The following is a 15768-nucleotide window of genomic DNA, read 5'->3' on the forward strand; positions in this document are numbered from 1 at the left end:
GTATCATTACGGAAAATTTTGACTGGATACTAAGCAACTCTCGATGTTTTAGTTTTCGACAGACCCAATACGCTATAGGGTGTTCAGCAATCACACGCACTGTCGACAGGGAAAGCTACCACATCCACTGGAGGCCGCTGTCGGAACGATTTCGTTTTGTTGATATGGTGACTGAGCCGCCACCAGCACTGTGCACATCAGAGCAAATATTTGAGTCTGGTTGGTCAATGGTAGGGTTACCACATTTTGGAAATCTGAAAATAGGACACTTTTTCAGAATTCTCAGACTTGCAAAACCGGTGGAAAATCCTGAAAAAATGCTAAATTTTTCTCACTTTGTAGTCGGTTGACTAAAAAAAAGGTAAACTTTCCCGCTCACCGCCTAAAATACAGTTTTCCCTTCACATTTTCAGGTGGCTGACTAATAAAAATAAAAAAAGGTCATCTCCGGCTCAGCCCCCGAAATACCCACCTCAGTCGATTTTGGCCGTAAATTTGACCTAAAATCTCAAAAAAGAGGACAAAAGAGCGTCCTCCGAGGACCCTTTCGAAAAAGTCAACAAAGAGGACAAATCCTCTTAAAAGTGGACGTATGGTAACCCTAGTCAATGGTCTTGTGCGACAACACGTAATTCGATAAACTGATTTCATTCACAGCTAATTTACTCTCGAGTCATCTTTTTCGTATGACTTGACTTGACTCGAGTCACGTTGCTAAAATGACTTGAATTGACTTGACTCGGCGTATCAGAAATGTGGATTGACTTGTGACTCGGAGCAAAATTCACGAGTTAATTTCAAGTCATCCAGTAATCGATGTCGATAGAAATCACTGTATCTTGCATATGGTGGGATTGTTCGCGAAACGCTGGTGTAATCCGTCAGAGCGACCAATCATTCAATGATCGTGCGTTTATTGAGCCTGCATTGTCCTCTCACAAATAAATTGACCGCAAACGAAATGATCGAAGCTTACAGCGTACGTTGTCGTAAACTAGTACCGTAAAGTAATTTAATAGCAAAATGTCTATTTCTGTTTTCTGTTCTTACCTTAACCAAACTTCTTGTTTCACTGAAATTGAATTTGAATATATAGTTTATATATTAATCAACCAATGGCGCAGGCATGAATTATATTATATCAATTTGTAAATATGGTTTTGATAATGTATTGCACCTTATCAATTCGTTTCTCAATTTTCTATTTTGGCAGGTAGCTATAAACTGAGCGCAATTATTTATAGTTTAATGGTACTACGTATATGTGAGCGATACAGCACCTTCTTGCGTGTATTTGTATATTTACCTCTATATTTTTCATCAGTTCAGAATCAATGACCAGTCAATCTGTATTTCAGACAGCTGGAAAAATTCAATGACCTAATCATGCCTAATACTTCGAAAATGCAACTTGACTTGAATTGTGACTTGACTTGACTTGACTCGACTTGACTCGAGTCACCTCCAAAAATCGAGTGACTTGACTTGACTCGAGTCACCTTCTAAAATCGATTGACTTGACTCGAGTCAGAATGACTCGAAATGACTCGTGACCCGAAGCTAGTGACTTGATCCCAACACCGCCTTACCATTGCTCAGTTTAGCTAACTATTGGTCATGAATATTGATAACAAGAGCGACGTTGCAAACGCACTCAGAAATTCTCATTCGATTTCTAACCTGCCAAAATGATACCCCCAAGTCGGACGTCTCACGCCCTTTGAGGATGTGGGCATCCTCGGCGCAGAACTGATGTGTTACACCTTCAATGCTCGGACATCATGGCATAACATAAATAATATAACACCGAATATCTTGAAGTCAATGTTTCCTCTAATTTTTGACGAGTCTGCGCACACTCACCAACTCACTGCGCAGACCCTTGGACAACAGTGCGTAACGACTAAAAAAAAAGGTCAGCACTTCGGATTTTTTGTGCGCAACTTAGATTTTCTGTGCGCAGAGACCATGTCATCACTGCCAATTTGCGCACGTGCGCAGCTTAGAGGAAACATTGCTTGAATTGTTCATTTATTTACGAACCTAATCCAAGTGATAAGTCATCATAATGAGATTATCATTGATTTGATTTTATACATACTACAAAGACATATTCAATAAAGTTACGCAGAAATATATAGCAGTTATATCTGGGTATATAAGTTACCTTGGGCCTCCTAACAAAATGTCTTAATGCCACTAACTCCGGCACTGCATGATCATTAAAAGACGTATTTCAGTACCACCATAATCAAATGAAGAAAATCAACTGCATTTGGGCACATGAGTTAGTCGTATGTCGCTTTCCTCGCAATCGTGACGTTTTTCTTCCGTATTTTGATCGAAGTCGAAATATTGGCGCATGCGGGTCGGATAAAGTTGAGGCCAGATCAAGAAAGGAGTTGTGAGGCGTTTAATCCGCTGAGACGGTTGCTCAAAACCTGCGAAGAGAACATACCACGCCAAATCGAACACATCACGCCAAATGGCTATACAGGCATCTGCTGTTTGCCTACCAGTAAGCAGGGATGCAACGTGCGTTGCGCAGATGCAGACCGCAGTTCCCACCAGTCCGTATAAGTAGGGAGATATTGCAAATAGAGTCGCGCCAAGTGTGCCTCTAAAAATTCCATTTACTTCATTATTGCTCCTGAAGTTTTACTGGTACGCAAATAAATCTGGTGTATAGGCCTATACTGTATACTCACATTTTTCTATTTTCATTCGATGGTTTTGAGACTACCATTGAATTTGTGATAATCGTCGAATTGCCTTCCCCTGTGAAAGTGCAATTGCTAGTGGAAAGATGCAATGACTTCCACTCCGTTTCGTCGACCGGCATAACCAGTACCGATATTTGTATCCAACAAAGAAACAGGAAACCGGCAGTGCAACCTATCAGAACACTCTGAAAAATAATGATTCAATTTACCCAGGATAATGTATTTGACCGCGTTCCAAACACATTTTAGAATCTACATCAATTTATCGGCGTAGAAAATAGATTTTCAAAAACTTTCTGCTCGTTTCTCAATGAACTAGAAAGATATTGCTTGTTGCCCATTAAAAGTACACAAGCAAGGTAGTCACTAGTCATATCCTTTTTTGTTCAAATGAAAACACATCGGGGTGGATAGACAATCTCGGGTGTCTCGTTCAGTTATCGACCCCTTCAATTGACCCCAAACCCCTTCATATACGGTTCGGAAACGTTTAAAAAAATGATATCATCCTCTTTGTTTGGCGGGCCACAGCGCATAAGCATCGAGGGATGGTGTGAACCTCTGAAAGGTTCAGGTTCGTGTGAACGCGAACCTTTTTGAAAGGTTCTGTGTGAACGCGAACGTGAACCTCATGACGTCACGTGACGTCATATTGCTAATTCCAACCCTACATTTCAGTGAAGTGATAGCCTATGCCCTTAATTAATGTACAAACACGATACCTAGATACGTTTTAAACATCACCAAATGTATTAACTGGGGCAATGAAATGATATAATAATCTCATAAAATCAATATATTCCGTCACTCTGCCGACAATTTCGACGAGGACTTGCCTAGGAATATATGCTTACGCGTTAGCGGTCTACGCCAGACCGGATAATGTATTCTGCGTCTGAGTATAATTGCTACGTTAAAATTGAGCACAGTGTAAAACGAGTTTATGTACTTGCTACCGATATTATTACACTTTACCAGCTTATACAGCAGGAGCCCACACCCCAATCGCACGGATTCGGTTTGTATAATAAAATAAACATATGACCCCGTAAGACTGCTAGATCTTTCACATCAGACAACGATATCAATTTCATTGATTGGTTGAATAAGCATCATTCGCTGACTGCCTACATATAATGTATTTCGCTCTTGATGTTGCGTGATTGCGGGTCACGCTCACAGCAGAGTGTCACAAAATATTCACAAACAGAAAGCTGGGTATTTCGAGCAAACTTTTGTAACAAAGCAAGTAAAATGTCTGAGATTGTCAAGGTGCATGCTCGTTTGTGGTTGATTTTTTATGCTGTCAGTGCCTTGCATAGAGTTGCCTGCAGTTGAAATGCAATAAATTTCCACCAAAGATGATATAATGAAGTGAAAATTGTAATATATGAAAAAGGTTCACAGTGCAGAACCTACCAAGGTTCGTTTGTGAACGTGAACCTCTAAATTTCCGAGGTTCACACACAGAACGCGAACGCGAACCTCGCGTTCACACCATCCCTAATCGTTAGTGTACCAGTCTGCAGAGACGAATTAGTTGGTGAACCACTCCTACAGAGTATATGCAACAATACGTCGAATTCATCATTCCACGCCATAGGGTAAATAACACGTCAAGCCTGATGCAGGTTTATTGTGTCCGAATTGTTTCCCGACAGATGCACATATAACGCCGTGACGAAATTACTAATTCTTATGCGTAATAGGATATTTTCATCGCATCCGCGAAAGCGACGTCTCACAAAATCTTAGAAGTGGGCTCTGCTGCAAGTCGTCAGTTACGGAATCAAAAAGAAGGAATATCGGACTGGTGTAAATGACCATTGTATTGAATAAACACCATGAATTCCACAAACAACAACAACAACAACAACAACAACCTACCTTGTAGTTTATCCAAGGCATAAAGACGGCCATCATAAACACTGCCACCACAGGTCCGGCGAATAGTCCCGTAATAGATACAACAACGGAAAGAATATTTGTGGAAGACAACGTGACTGCAAGCTTCGCTTAACATCAAGGCTATTTAAGCTGCACTCTGCTCGGAAGGCAGCGACCAAGATAATAAGCTGTGTACTATTGTATATACATTTTGGTGCAGTGGTTCTCGAACTGGGGGGCATCAGCATCAGAAGGAGGCACGAAGCCTTAGTTAAATGCAAATTGTTTTCGCGCTTCGCGCGATTCACCCCAGCCTATAGTTATGGCCATGTGTATTGTCCGAATTTGATATTTCAGAATTCTCTCATCAACAGCCATAACCTTCCATGCCATCAAACTATCCATTGGGATTGCGAGCATTCTGGTTGAATTTTTTATTATATTGTGATATCATGATAAGGGGGGTGAGATATTTTTCACTGTCATAAAGGGAGGCGTGCCTGTTTCAGAGTCTTAATAAAAGAACGTGGATAGAGGTTTGAAGAGAGGTCAAAACGTATTATGTTTCGAATCATGACGGCAAATAAATATTTTTTCAATTAACCGTCAGTTTCTCATTACCTAGAATCAACACATTCACAGAGCAGCATTTAATAACAATGTAATTTAGAAATAAAATTAAAATGTACTGGAGAATACATCTAAAATTTTTCTCTCGGCCCGCCAACGTATTTTTTACTTTTTGATTGGCCCGCGAAGGAAAATACTTGCCCACCACTGGTCTAATATATATTAAATCATGAATATAAAGGGCAAAGCTGTCAAGACACCTATTTCTTGTGAGCTTCAAAATTTTGTATTGTTCATAGTGAACTCAGGGCGGAGGTTGTGACGTCCGAGTGCTGCTGTATAGCATGTCGTTAACGTGCGTTTTGTTTATCTTTCGGGTTCTATCCACCGATCAAGGATAATCCCAGAATTATCAATGAATAACTCAAATAACTCCGCTTCCACGGGCTGGAATTGAGTCAAATTTGTTTTGCATCGTTTTTGAAGACAGCGCAACAATTTATCGGGTTGACAGGAAAATTTGATTTATTTTTTGCATCTTTGGGTAAATTTGAAATTTTCAAACTGTACGAAATCCGCGATTACCGGTTGGAATGAACTCAAATTTGGTGGTCGCCGTTTTTTAGGGCAGCCTAACGATTTAATCACATAGCCAGCAAGATTCAGAATAAAAAAGTTGTTGCCCTGCCGGCATGCATTAGGATAAATCGATGCTGCTGCCCACAGCTGTGTACATTGACGTTACACTACAATACTACATCTACCACAACGCATATCGATTACAATCAAATCAGAATTGCCTCGATCCTCTATTATTTAATAGAAAGCATGCGATTTAGTTCAGGAAATGCCACAGCTACAGGCGTAGCAGCATGTGCTGCCGCCCCTGGCCCCGCTTAAAATGCCGCCCACCCCTAAGTAGACCGCAGCACATTTCGACATAGATTCACGTTCAAGCAATCTTGTCAATAAAAATAAATACAAATAATATGCCGCGTCTCAGCCTCACCGTCTCAACGTTAATAAGGTCAAAAATAATAAAGACAAGAAATAGCGAACGAATGTATTGTGCTAATAGAAAATCAATAGCCGCCTCAAAGAAAAATCAGCAATAATATCCTCATATTCAAGTTTTTGAACGTAGTCTCTTTCTATAGACAGAATGGATAGAGCTGATAGCCGATCATCATTCATGGTAGAACGTAAATAAGACTTAATCAGTTGGAGCTTTGAGAAGTTCCTCACACAGCTCGCAATTGAAACACCAATGGTCAGATAAAGTTTCAGACACGAGCATAAATAAGGTGTCGAATCAAGTAGCTTTGCATTAACTAACCATACTAAAAAACATCAAACGCTGTTGCACCACACGATCAAACGTGGTTTCACTGCTCCGCACCAACCTCTTAAACTTTTTGAAATCTCAAGTTGAACAACTTCATATGATCATAACTTAATTTGTGTTCGTCCTAGACGTCTCATATTGGTTTGTGATTGTAGGAAAGGTAGCAATCTTCTGATTTATATGATCCCTAATTCGAAGGTATAAGGCATGGCAATTTTCGCAGCTAACTCCAAAAAGTCCACCTCGTCGTCATAAGTGCTTCTAAAAGCGCTGGTGAATAAATTGTGACTTTCGCTTTGCAGCAGCGCGTGGGAATTCCAGAATCCAAACATATCATTTATGTGGTGTATGCCGGTACACCTAGTTTCAGCTTCAAGTTTAAATCTGTCCAAAGCTTGAAACATGCATCGTATAATTTCTTCAACAACACTGATGAGACCAGCATCTTCTGATTGTTCGTCAGACATTCTCCTTTTTCTGCGAACTCTCCGAAAAATCGGCCTTGACGGCTATTTCGGAGAGGCTCGGTCGCCATGTTAACATATTAATTCGTGTTTTTGGAATCAGCGCGACACTAGCCTTCGATTGAGACCTGTTTGATTAAATTTTAGCTCACGGAACGCCAGTTATAGGACTACTAATTACGCTTCTTTTAGCCGACTGTGCAATGTGCACAGCACACTGTGCCGAGCGAGATAGTGTAATGGTGATGCGTTCGGTTTTTTGATCGGTAGGTCGTGGTTTCGATCCCCTGCCGGGTCTGACCAAAGACTCGAAAACTGGTATCCGCGGTTATCCCGATAGGCGCTCAGCAATCACGGAGGAGAAAAAAACGGGGGTGCAGTATAGATGACCTTACTATAAAGTCCGTATCGCGTCTCCGTCGTCAAAGCATCTCGATGGTGCAGGCGAAAAAGAATCACTGTGCAGACTCATTTTGCCGCATCCTTGGAGCCTGCCGCCCCTGGCGCAGAGCCAGAACCGCCAAGTGGCTGCTACGCCAGTGGCCACAGCAGCTCTTTATATACATTTGCCTACATTGAAAAAGTTTCTGCATGTCACTTTGGGTCACCTTTTTTTAAAATCTATATCTCTGAGGAAGCCCGATTGGCGAAAGGCGACTAAGTCCTAACAGTGCGAGGCGAAACTCCCGCCAAAAACCTACTGAACTCTTTCCCTGCTGTACAGATGTAGCGGGTTGGTCTTCAGCCTATCTTGCCTTTATATTTCCCCCACTTTTTTCTAGTCTCTTTATTTTAGTATTACGTCAATTCTTTATTCAATTTTATGCCAATGGCGTTTTCACCTTTTGTTCTTCAATCCGTTCCTTCGTTAATTTGTTGTTTTTCTTTTGTTTTCCACAACAACAATTTGACACGGTACAGTAGTTGATCAGCATAAATATTACGTTAGTCAATAGTATCTTATTGGGTTTCAGGCAAAATTTAGGCAGGGGTAGGCCTACGCAGAATATACATAAATTGTCTAAACGGGTTCGTGACAACACAAAGGTTGGGAACCACTGGATTAGGGTTTAAAACAAATACTGAAACCATTGGTATTCTCACAGTTTGATTTGAACGAATATAGGAATGATAAAACTTACCTTAAAGTGCCACTGAATGCTGTTGAAACCATCAAGCCCGCCATACCGGGTAAGTCACGAAACAAATCGACCATCATGAACGGTACAATCTGATCTGGCTTGTTCACACTTTTCGACAGTAGAGGATCACATCCTTCGTAAAAGGCGTAGACACCCAATCCCGTTAGTACGGTTAATATATCCATCAAAGCTAGCGGTACGAAGCTCATTGCGACAGCGCTGATAGAAATTGGTAAAGTTAGTATGAGTCGAACACTCACAATCATCATCGCAATCAAGCAATATAGGCCTATATTAACATCACTTGCATTCTTGCTTGGCGTATTGTCTTGCACGAGAGCCACCTTTGCACATATACTTGATTGCAAATCAAGCCGTAATACGAGTTAATCGCCATACCGAAGACTATGCTCCACACCGTGTATTTCACTCTAGGGTCAGGATCAAATCTGTCATTGGAAACAAATGTATTTTGGTGAAATTTAAAATATTAGCATTTAAACTGTAAGCGGGACGCCTCTGTCACGTGCTTGAACATTGTCAGTCTTCCTCCTCTCGCGGCAAATTCCATAACCGCGTCGAATCCGCCGAGCGATTGAAGCGTAACAAAATACGTAGCAAGCATCCCCGCGACCATCACGCCAGCTTGCATTACATCAGCCCAAATCACCGCCTTCACGCCACCCTGCGAGGAAATATAAATCCAAAGTTTACGCACCCGGGATAATGAATACTGAAAATGGATAGGAAATTTGCCTGGGTTGGTACGCACCAGAGACGTGTAGATTGTACATATGATACTCGTTAGGGCGATCGTCCATCGCAAATCGAGAGGAGTGACCGTGTGCAGGGCAAGAGCAGGCAAGTACGTACACACCGCCATGTACAGCGTCTATGCAAAAATTTCAACGGCATAATACAGGGCGTCGTATTGACAAACAATATTATAATTTGGACAAAATCTATCTAGCACAGGGGTCTCCAACACGCGGCCCGCGGGCCGCGTGCGGCCCGCGAGGTCCTATTTTGCGGCCCGCGAGCTGATTTGAAAAAAAATCAGAAAAACGCTTAGTAAATCATGTTGAAACGCTAAAATTGATTTCAGTTGAAACATAATGTTGTTGTTTTTCAAAGTGAGCCATTCTATGTGCCCACTATCACTATTACTCACTAGTTGATACGGCTTCGGCATGGTAATATCATTCCATGGATGAAGAATTTGCTGGTACGAATGGGCATATTGCCTTGACGTGCAATGGCCCACCACTGCCAAGACCGAGACGCCTGCAAAACGACTTCGGGCGCTCCAAAAGACCATGCTTTACGAGGAGATAGTTGTCTAGCAAGTAGGCCTACCGTGTATAGCTAACCCCAATATTGATTCTTCAATCCATGGGTGGCCAATCTGCAGCAGTAGAAGGAAAATTATGCGGCTGTCGACACTTGTAATAACAACCCTAAGTTTTCGCAGATACCCCCTGCATCAGCTGTATCTGGGAATCTGATCACATTGGCCGAGAAAGGATAAATATCTTATGTAATATGTGAAACTATACTAATATTTATTGACGAAATTCACTCATGAACATGAAAAATTTTTCGCGCTTCGCGCGACTACACATTGGTTCTCTGTGGCTCTTAACAACATAACTACTAACGATTTGGTGCGCATAGTAAGCCGATATGTGCATATAGATTAGTTCGGAGTGTACCGGCAATGGACATGGACATGATAACGTGGGTATTTGGCCCCAGCTAGTTTGTCACGACTAACCACCGGTATGCGGCCGCAGGCTAGCCTACATGAGTACGCGAAATGCGGCCGTGAATTACAAAAATGTTGGCCACCCCTGTTTTAGCGGCTAAAGAGTGTTGTCATTGTCAGGTATCGTGTACAGCTCATAGTCCAAAATATAATGACATTGATGATCATGATACTTTTTGTTGTATTTGTGTTTGTTCAATAAAATATTAGTTCTTTTGTGGTGACTTTAACCGTCGCCTATGTTAGAAAGCACAGCGTTGTAATAACGTAGAGTTATCAGACGTGGTTGTTGAACTGCGTTGCCTACTTTTATATCGATATTGATGTCATGCGGCCCGCGGCCTCCAGAAATTTGGAAAAGTGGCCCGCGACCTATTTTGAGTTGGCGACCCCTGAGCAGGTGCCGTTTGCTACCGGCAAGTCATATAGGATTAGTGGCGTAACCAAGCTGGTGAGAGGCGCGAATTCGAACTGCGAACCTTCAACGTGAACAATATGACGTAATTTCGTTTCAATATGCCATAATTCATATTGGTGACACCTCATCATTATTTAAAACAATCCACCACGCCCATCATATTTTCATCCTGACTATGCCTATGCACAGTATACGGCGGAGCATGGACCGGAGCCGGATTGGATACCCGGCCGGATTTTCTCATTTTTGGCCGGAGCCGGTTCGGAGCCGGATCAGTACCTTTTACTAAGAATATGACAGCCTTACCCTTTCCAGCCTCGAATCAATAGTTAAAGTGAAACGTTCATGGATATAAACATGCTAAGTCCAAGACGGCATAATCACTTCAGATAAGGGTGGGGTTTCCACTTTGAGTTTTAATTCCTGTTTGCATTGTTTCAATCAATATTCAATACCATCCTGTGAGTAGATAATTATTAACGGAGTTTTTCGGACCAGATCACGGTCATTTCTAGAATCTGGCCTGGGAGTCGGGACCGACTCGGACCAGGCTTTAAATAGCAGGATCGGAGTAGGACCAGAGAATTTGTCGATCCGCTTCACACTATTGCACAGTGCACAGCGGCATTTGCAATAAAGTTGGAGCAATCGCAATTGCAATTGAAGAATTTAACAAGCCATTTGGGGTACATAATTTCATAATAACGCTAAACCATATGAAGCAATTGTTTCCTGTGAAATTGAAGATTTCAAACCAACTGTATTAAATAAATGAAATGTATTTGTTTTTATTCAACTGTCAAGAAATTTGTTGTATGAATTTATTCGTTTTTTAACTGTAACTGCCAAACTTGCCACCAAAAGACAAGTGTACTCTATTTGGGTTCTGAAAATATTATACGACAAAGTATATTATTGTATTCGTTTGACATACTTGGAAATTTAGAACACCGGATTTAAGATGGTTATACCTGATGGTGCCGTTTTCCTTAGTTAGGCCTACACTCCACGCTATATTGATAGTCTGAATGATACAGCTAACTTTCCACCCACGGATTTACAGTGTACAAGCAATAAAATAGAACAAGTTGTCGTAACTTACGTAACTCATCAGGCGCAATCCGGACACGAGCATTCTAACTGATCTGTGAAATCTCATCTCAAGATACTGAAAGGAGTAAGAAAACGAATTATTATGTTGGTTCACTTAAAACCTGAATAATTCTCCATATACCTCGAACACACTCAACATCTTCAGTCTGTGAAAAAGCGGAATGTGATACGCGATCGCCATGATGTCCGCCAGAAGAAAAGTTACCGGAACCAATGCTATTGCATTTCCGTGAAGATAGACATCTGCCGGGATACCGAGCACAGACACGGCAGATTTGTAGGAGACAGATATGGAAATCGCGACAGCAATCTAATAATTCAGAACGCATATCGGTGTCACTTTGTGCTGAAATTAGCAATGTAAGGTAGCCTGCTGGATACACTCAGGTATCACTGCTCTACTATTGGACTGGCAAAACTCATATGCGAGACACATCGAGACCGCGTCATCGCTAGCTGGTCTGGTCAAAAGTTGAAGTAGAATTATTGCCGCAGATTTCCACGTAATTACAAGTCGATGTAATGATTGTTACGACATACCACCACGACTTCCAGGAGATGTAGAGCATGAAAATCTTGAAAGGTAGGCTATAAGCCTTCTCCAGTAAGAGGTCGCGAGAAGTGGCTTTAGTCGAGGCGTTGATAATTCTTATTAGTCAATCGGAGGTGGGTAACGATTGAAATTTCAAGATGTATCTGCTGACGCGAATAACGCAAACGGCTATTACGGTATTGATACCAATTGGTGCAATTACCGAAAGTTTGTTCAGTTACTGCGATAGAGAACCGCAAGGTAAACCTTGCAACGGTATCGGCACCTGGCATCATGTATCATACAGTATAATTGAGACGCTTTCGCCACTATTTTGACTCGACTGTGCATTGTCGATAAAGATTGTAAGGTACCTTATCCTATAAACACACCGTTGATATTTGCCGCTCTCCAAAATAATAGTTGTCAGTTGATTTCTTTTTCCGATCTCGAAAGGCAAAAAAGCTACCTATTGCAAGGGATATTGCAATGATACCTAAATCGGCATAACGTATATTTTGTCATGTAATATAGCAAAACCTAAAACTACTTGACTCACCAAAAAAGATGATGAAATCCAAAGCTTGAAAGTTGTCTTCTGCGTTCCTAGACATAAGGAAATTTGGTCTGGCTGATCCGAGGGTATTTATAATTATGTTATGTAATTATGTAAATAATATATCTATGGTTACTGCCAAGTTCGATGTTGAACGTAACCGAGCAAATATTATTCAAATAATCTATCAGTGTCATTCCCTGCAAGTTACAAAGCACAATAACTAACAAGACATCCACGGATATCGACTGCCCGGTTGTATGGGGTCAGTCATTGAAGCTGTCTCGATAAGTAATGAGCGTGTGAAGGCGCATTGTAAAGAGTGAATATCATTATACTCGTGTATTCTATTTCTATGTTCTATTTTTTGATGCCACTATTCACATATAGTTATGTTTAGTAAATGCAAATGGTAGGACATTCCAGACAGTTTGTCCGTTGGCGATAAATATATATCCCCAGTCTATCTCAATTCTCAAACATTAACTGTCTATCTAACACCAACGTGCCTACTGCCCAACTGTAGAAAGGAAATTATCACAGCTGTTTCGAAGCAGTGTTCGAAAATTCTTTTACATCACAATTGCGCCCTATGATAACGTTATAACTTGGAACACTGAATCGCCTTTGAGATTATATTACTGCTCACGTTCACAATCATGCTGTAAACATAAGCTATATTGTGCAAAATATGTGGTATCACGGATCATTGGTACTCCTACATTACCTCTTGATACTCCCGACATCTGAGAGGGAGATAGGGCCTCAGAGGTCAACTTGGGTTTGACTAGTGTTGCAAAACAAATTATTTCAATCCAAATTCCCCCATCTGACTCAGATATCCCCCAAGTAACACTTCCCATCCTTCAGGAACCACGGGACTATTTGATCCTGTTTAACCTACAAATTACAATAATTGATTGCGGTGTATTTTATACAGTACAAACCTAAAGAACTAATAGCCACGAACCGTAACCTCCAATTTACCTTTGTCCCTGTAAACTGTAAATATTCAAAATTCTGTTTACTGTCATTATTAGGCTACACCACAAAGACAGGCTTCTATATACCTGTGATTGTGATAGCGAAACGATACCGCGAGGTTTGTACGCTGGACAGTGGACACTTTGAGACCGACAGCCTGCTGATTGATGTCAGCGATTCGTTGCGGCACACTGCGTTATTTGGTGATAATTTATCTTATTAATCTTATAAATTGTGATTATTTCTGGTTTCATGTTGAATTAAAACGATTTATTTTACGCATCATCACAGAAAATATACTTCCACCACAGTCTGCTTCCTCACCAATCAAACGAACAAACTCTGTCAGGGTTTGCTGGATACCCTTCTGAGTGGCTTAAGACACTAGAGTGGGGCATGGATCGGAGCCGGATTGGATATCTTGCCGGATTTTCTCATTTTTGGCCGAAGTCGGTTTGAACCGGATCATCATTTTTACGGTGCGGCCGGAGCCGGATTGGAGTCGGATCAGTACTTTTTATAACAGATTTCCTGAGAATAAGATTCGCGAAAATATAAAACCTAAAGGGTTGTCTAATTGAGTTCGCGACCCGTTTCTTATCATATTAGCCATCTTCACACGCATGCTATATGAGCCCCGTCTCGCCATCTGTTCCGCGTATAAGCGAAGCCTTACAAAAGCCTAGAAGTGGGCTGGGCTGCAAGTCGGCAAATGTGGAATCATAGCATGGAATATCGACATGGTGTAAATGACTATTGCAGTCGAAAACACCGTAAAGGCCACAAACAACGACAACGCAGGCTAGGTAAATAGCTATCGTATACCACAATTTAAGGCAGGTATGGAAGGAAAATACATCACAGCGACATCAGCAAGGGAATGCATTTGCTCCGCATTAGGTATTGGCCGTCGCTAGTATCCAATTCATTTTCACACAGCACTGTCGGTTTTTCAAATAGATAGCGCATTTCACTGGGTTACAATTGTCCGATTGTTAGCGAATAGTGAGTGAAGCAGATTCGATCATCCTCACCTTCTTACTGTTTCTCTGCGCTTCCATTGCACGCAAAATAGCCGAGTTTCACATTCCATGGCGATTTTGAGGGGGTTCATGTGTTCTATGATTGTTAATATTCGGATTTTCGGAATTGGTGCGACAATAGCATTTGATTGATACCAGTTATTATGAATTCTGAGCTGTTTACGATGAATTGCATTGTCGCCGGTGTGGCACGACCTCTCCGCTGTATTTTTGAAAGATAAATGTGGAAATTGGTGATGTTGAATGAGAAAAAAATGTTCAACTTTACTTATTCATGAATATCGACGGTAAGTATCAATAATAATTGAAAGTCTTCACAATTTCCGTTTCCTCATTCTGGCGACAGGTGAGCACTGCGTCACTTACCTCTCCTGGCTGCACGTCACTGGTATCATATATATATATTTGCTGCCCACAATTAGACGAGCCAAAAAAATAATACCCTAACTTCAGTGGCGTCTTCGATCTATCCGATGAAAAGTTGCGAACATGGCGAATATATTTATATTCAATTACCAAACTAAAACATAGCAGAATTTCGTCCAACAAGGCTGTTGGCTGTGGTTCACCACAACATCGTTATCGACTCAATCACTGCGTCGGCTAATATACCTATCAACAGGAAACGCTAGTCGTGATTTCCTGTCGCGGGATCCGGTGGAAGCAATTGCACTCATTTTGTTCATATATCTCAAAATAGTTCCAACCATCTGGAGACCATCATATGCAGGTATTAAGAAATCCCTGATCATATGTAGCGTACATGATTGGGAAGCCAACCGCTTAAATTATATACCATTGGTTCCAAACCGGTGGTATAGGCGGGAGCTCTCGCGTTCGTGTTCTAGAAGCGTTCTGCCATGACTTGACATGAATTGTAAGAACTACTCAGTAGGCTTGAAGATTTATCCTCCTACAAAACGCCAACAGCATATACGATATCATTGGAGGGGCTTAACTATGATTGCATGACTCTTAAACACAATTCTATATTGATATGCAAACGGTAGCATGTGCGGATATCTTAGCCAAAAGTGGCCACCGCTGGTCCAGCATATAACGACAGTTCCCTAACTAACTTGATTCTTTAAGCTGTTTTACGTATGTTAAATGTCTTCGTACCACATTCTGATTTCATCTTCCAGGTTGCGATAAAATAATAATTGTCCAATAAGTTTTGTACATATATGTATTGAACACTTGAGTGAAGAAACAGAAATGCCGGT

The 15768-nt window shown here is 41.2% G+C and overlaps 2 protein-coding genes across 2 annotated transcripts; both read right to left on the reverse strand.

Annotated features, from left to right (window-relative positions):
- Positions 1-2014: 2014 nt before the first annotated feature.
- LOC145450800 (sodium-coupled monocarboxylate transporter 2-like) lies at positions 2015-4725 on the reverse strand. The gene is made up of 4 exons (XM_080329306.1): positions 4611-4725; positions 2709-2908; positions 2517-2620; positions 2015-2441 (listed from the first exon to the last, which is right to left on the reverse strand). The coding sequence occupies exons 1-4, from the start codon at positions 4644-4646 to the stop codon at positions 2266-2268; spliced, it is 516 nt and encodes a 171-aa protein (XP_080185432.1). The 5' UTR covers positions 4647-4725; the 3' UTR covers positions 2015-2265.
- Positions 4726-7216: 2491 nt separating this feature from the next.
- LOC145450798 (sodium-coupled monocarboxylate transporter 1-like) lies at positions 7217-12663 on the reverse strand. Its single transcript, XM_080329305.1, has 8 exons — positions 12519-12663; positions 12352-12455; positions 11549-11737; positions 11417-11482; positions 8904-9023; positions 8662-8816; positions 8440-8580; positions 7217-8350 (listed from the first exon to the last, which is right to left on the reverse strand). Exons 1-8 carry the CDS (start codon positions 12571-12573, stop codon positions 8128-8130), a joined length of 1053 nt encoding a protein of 350 aa, XP_080185431.1. The 5' UTR covers positions 12574-12663; the 3' UTR covers positions 7217-8127.
- Between the last annotated feature and the right edge of the window lie 3105 nt (positions 12664-15768).

The sequence above is a fragment of the Botryllus schlosseri genome, chromosome 11 (genome assembly GCF_051294905.1).
Source record: "Botryllus schlosseri isolate E-star chromosome 11, Bs_hap1, whole genome shotgun sequence".
NCBI lineage: Eukaryota > Metazoa > Chordata > Ascidiacea > Stolidobranchia > Styelidae > Botryllus > Botryllus schlosseri.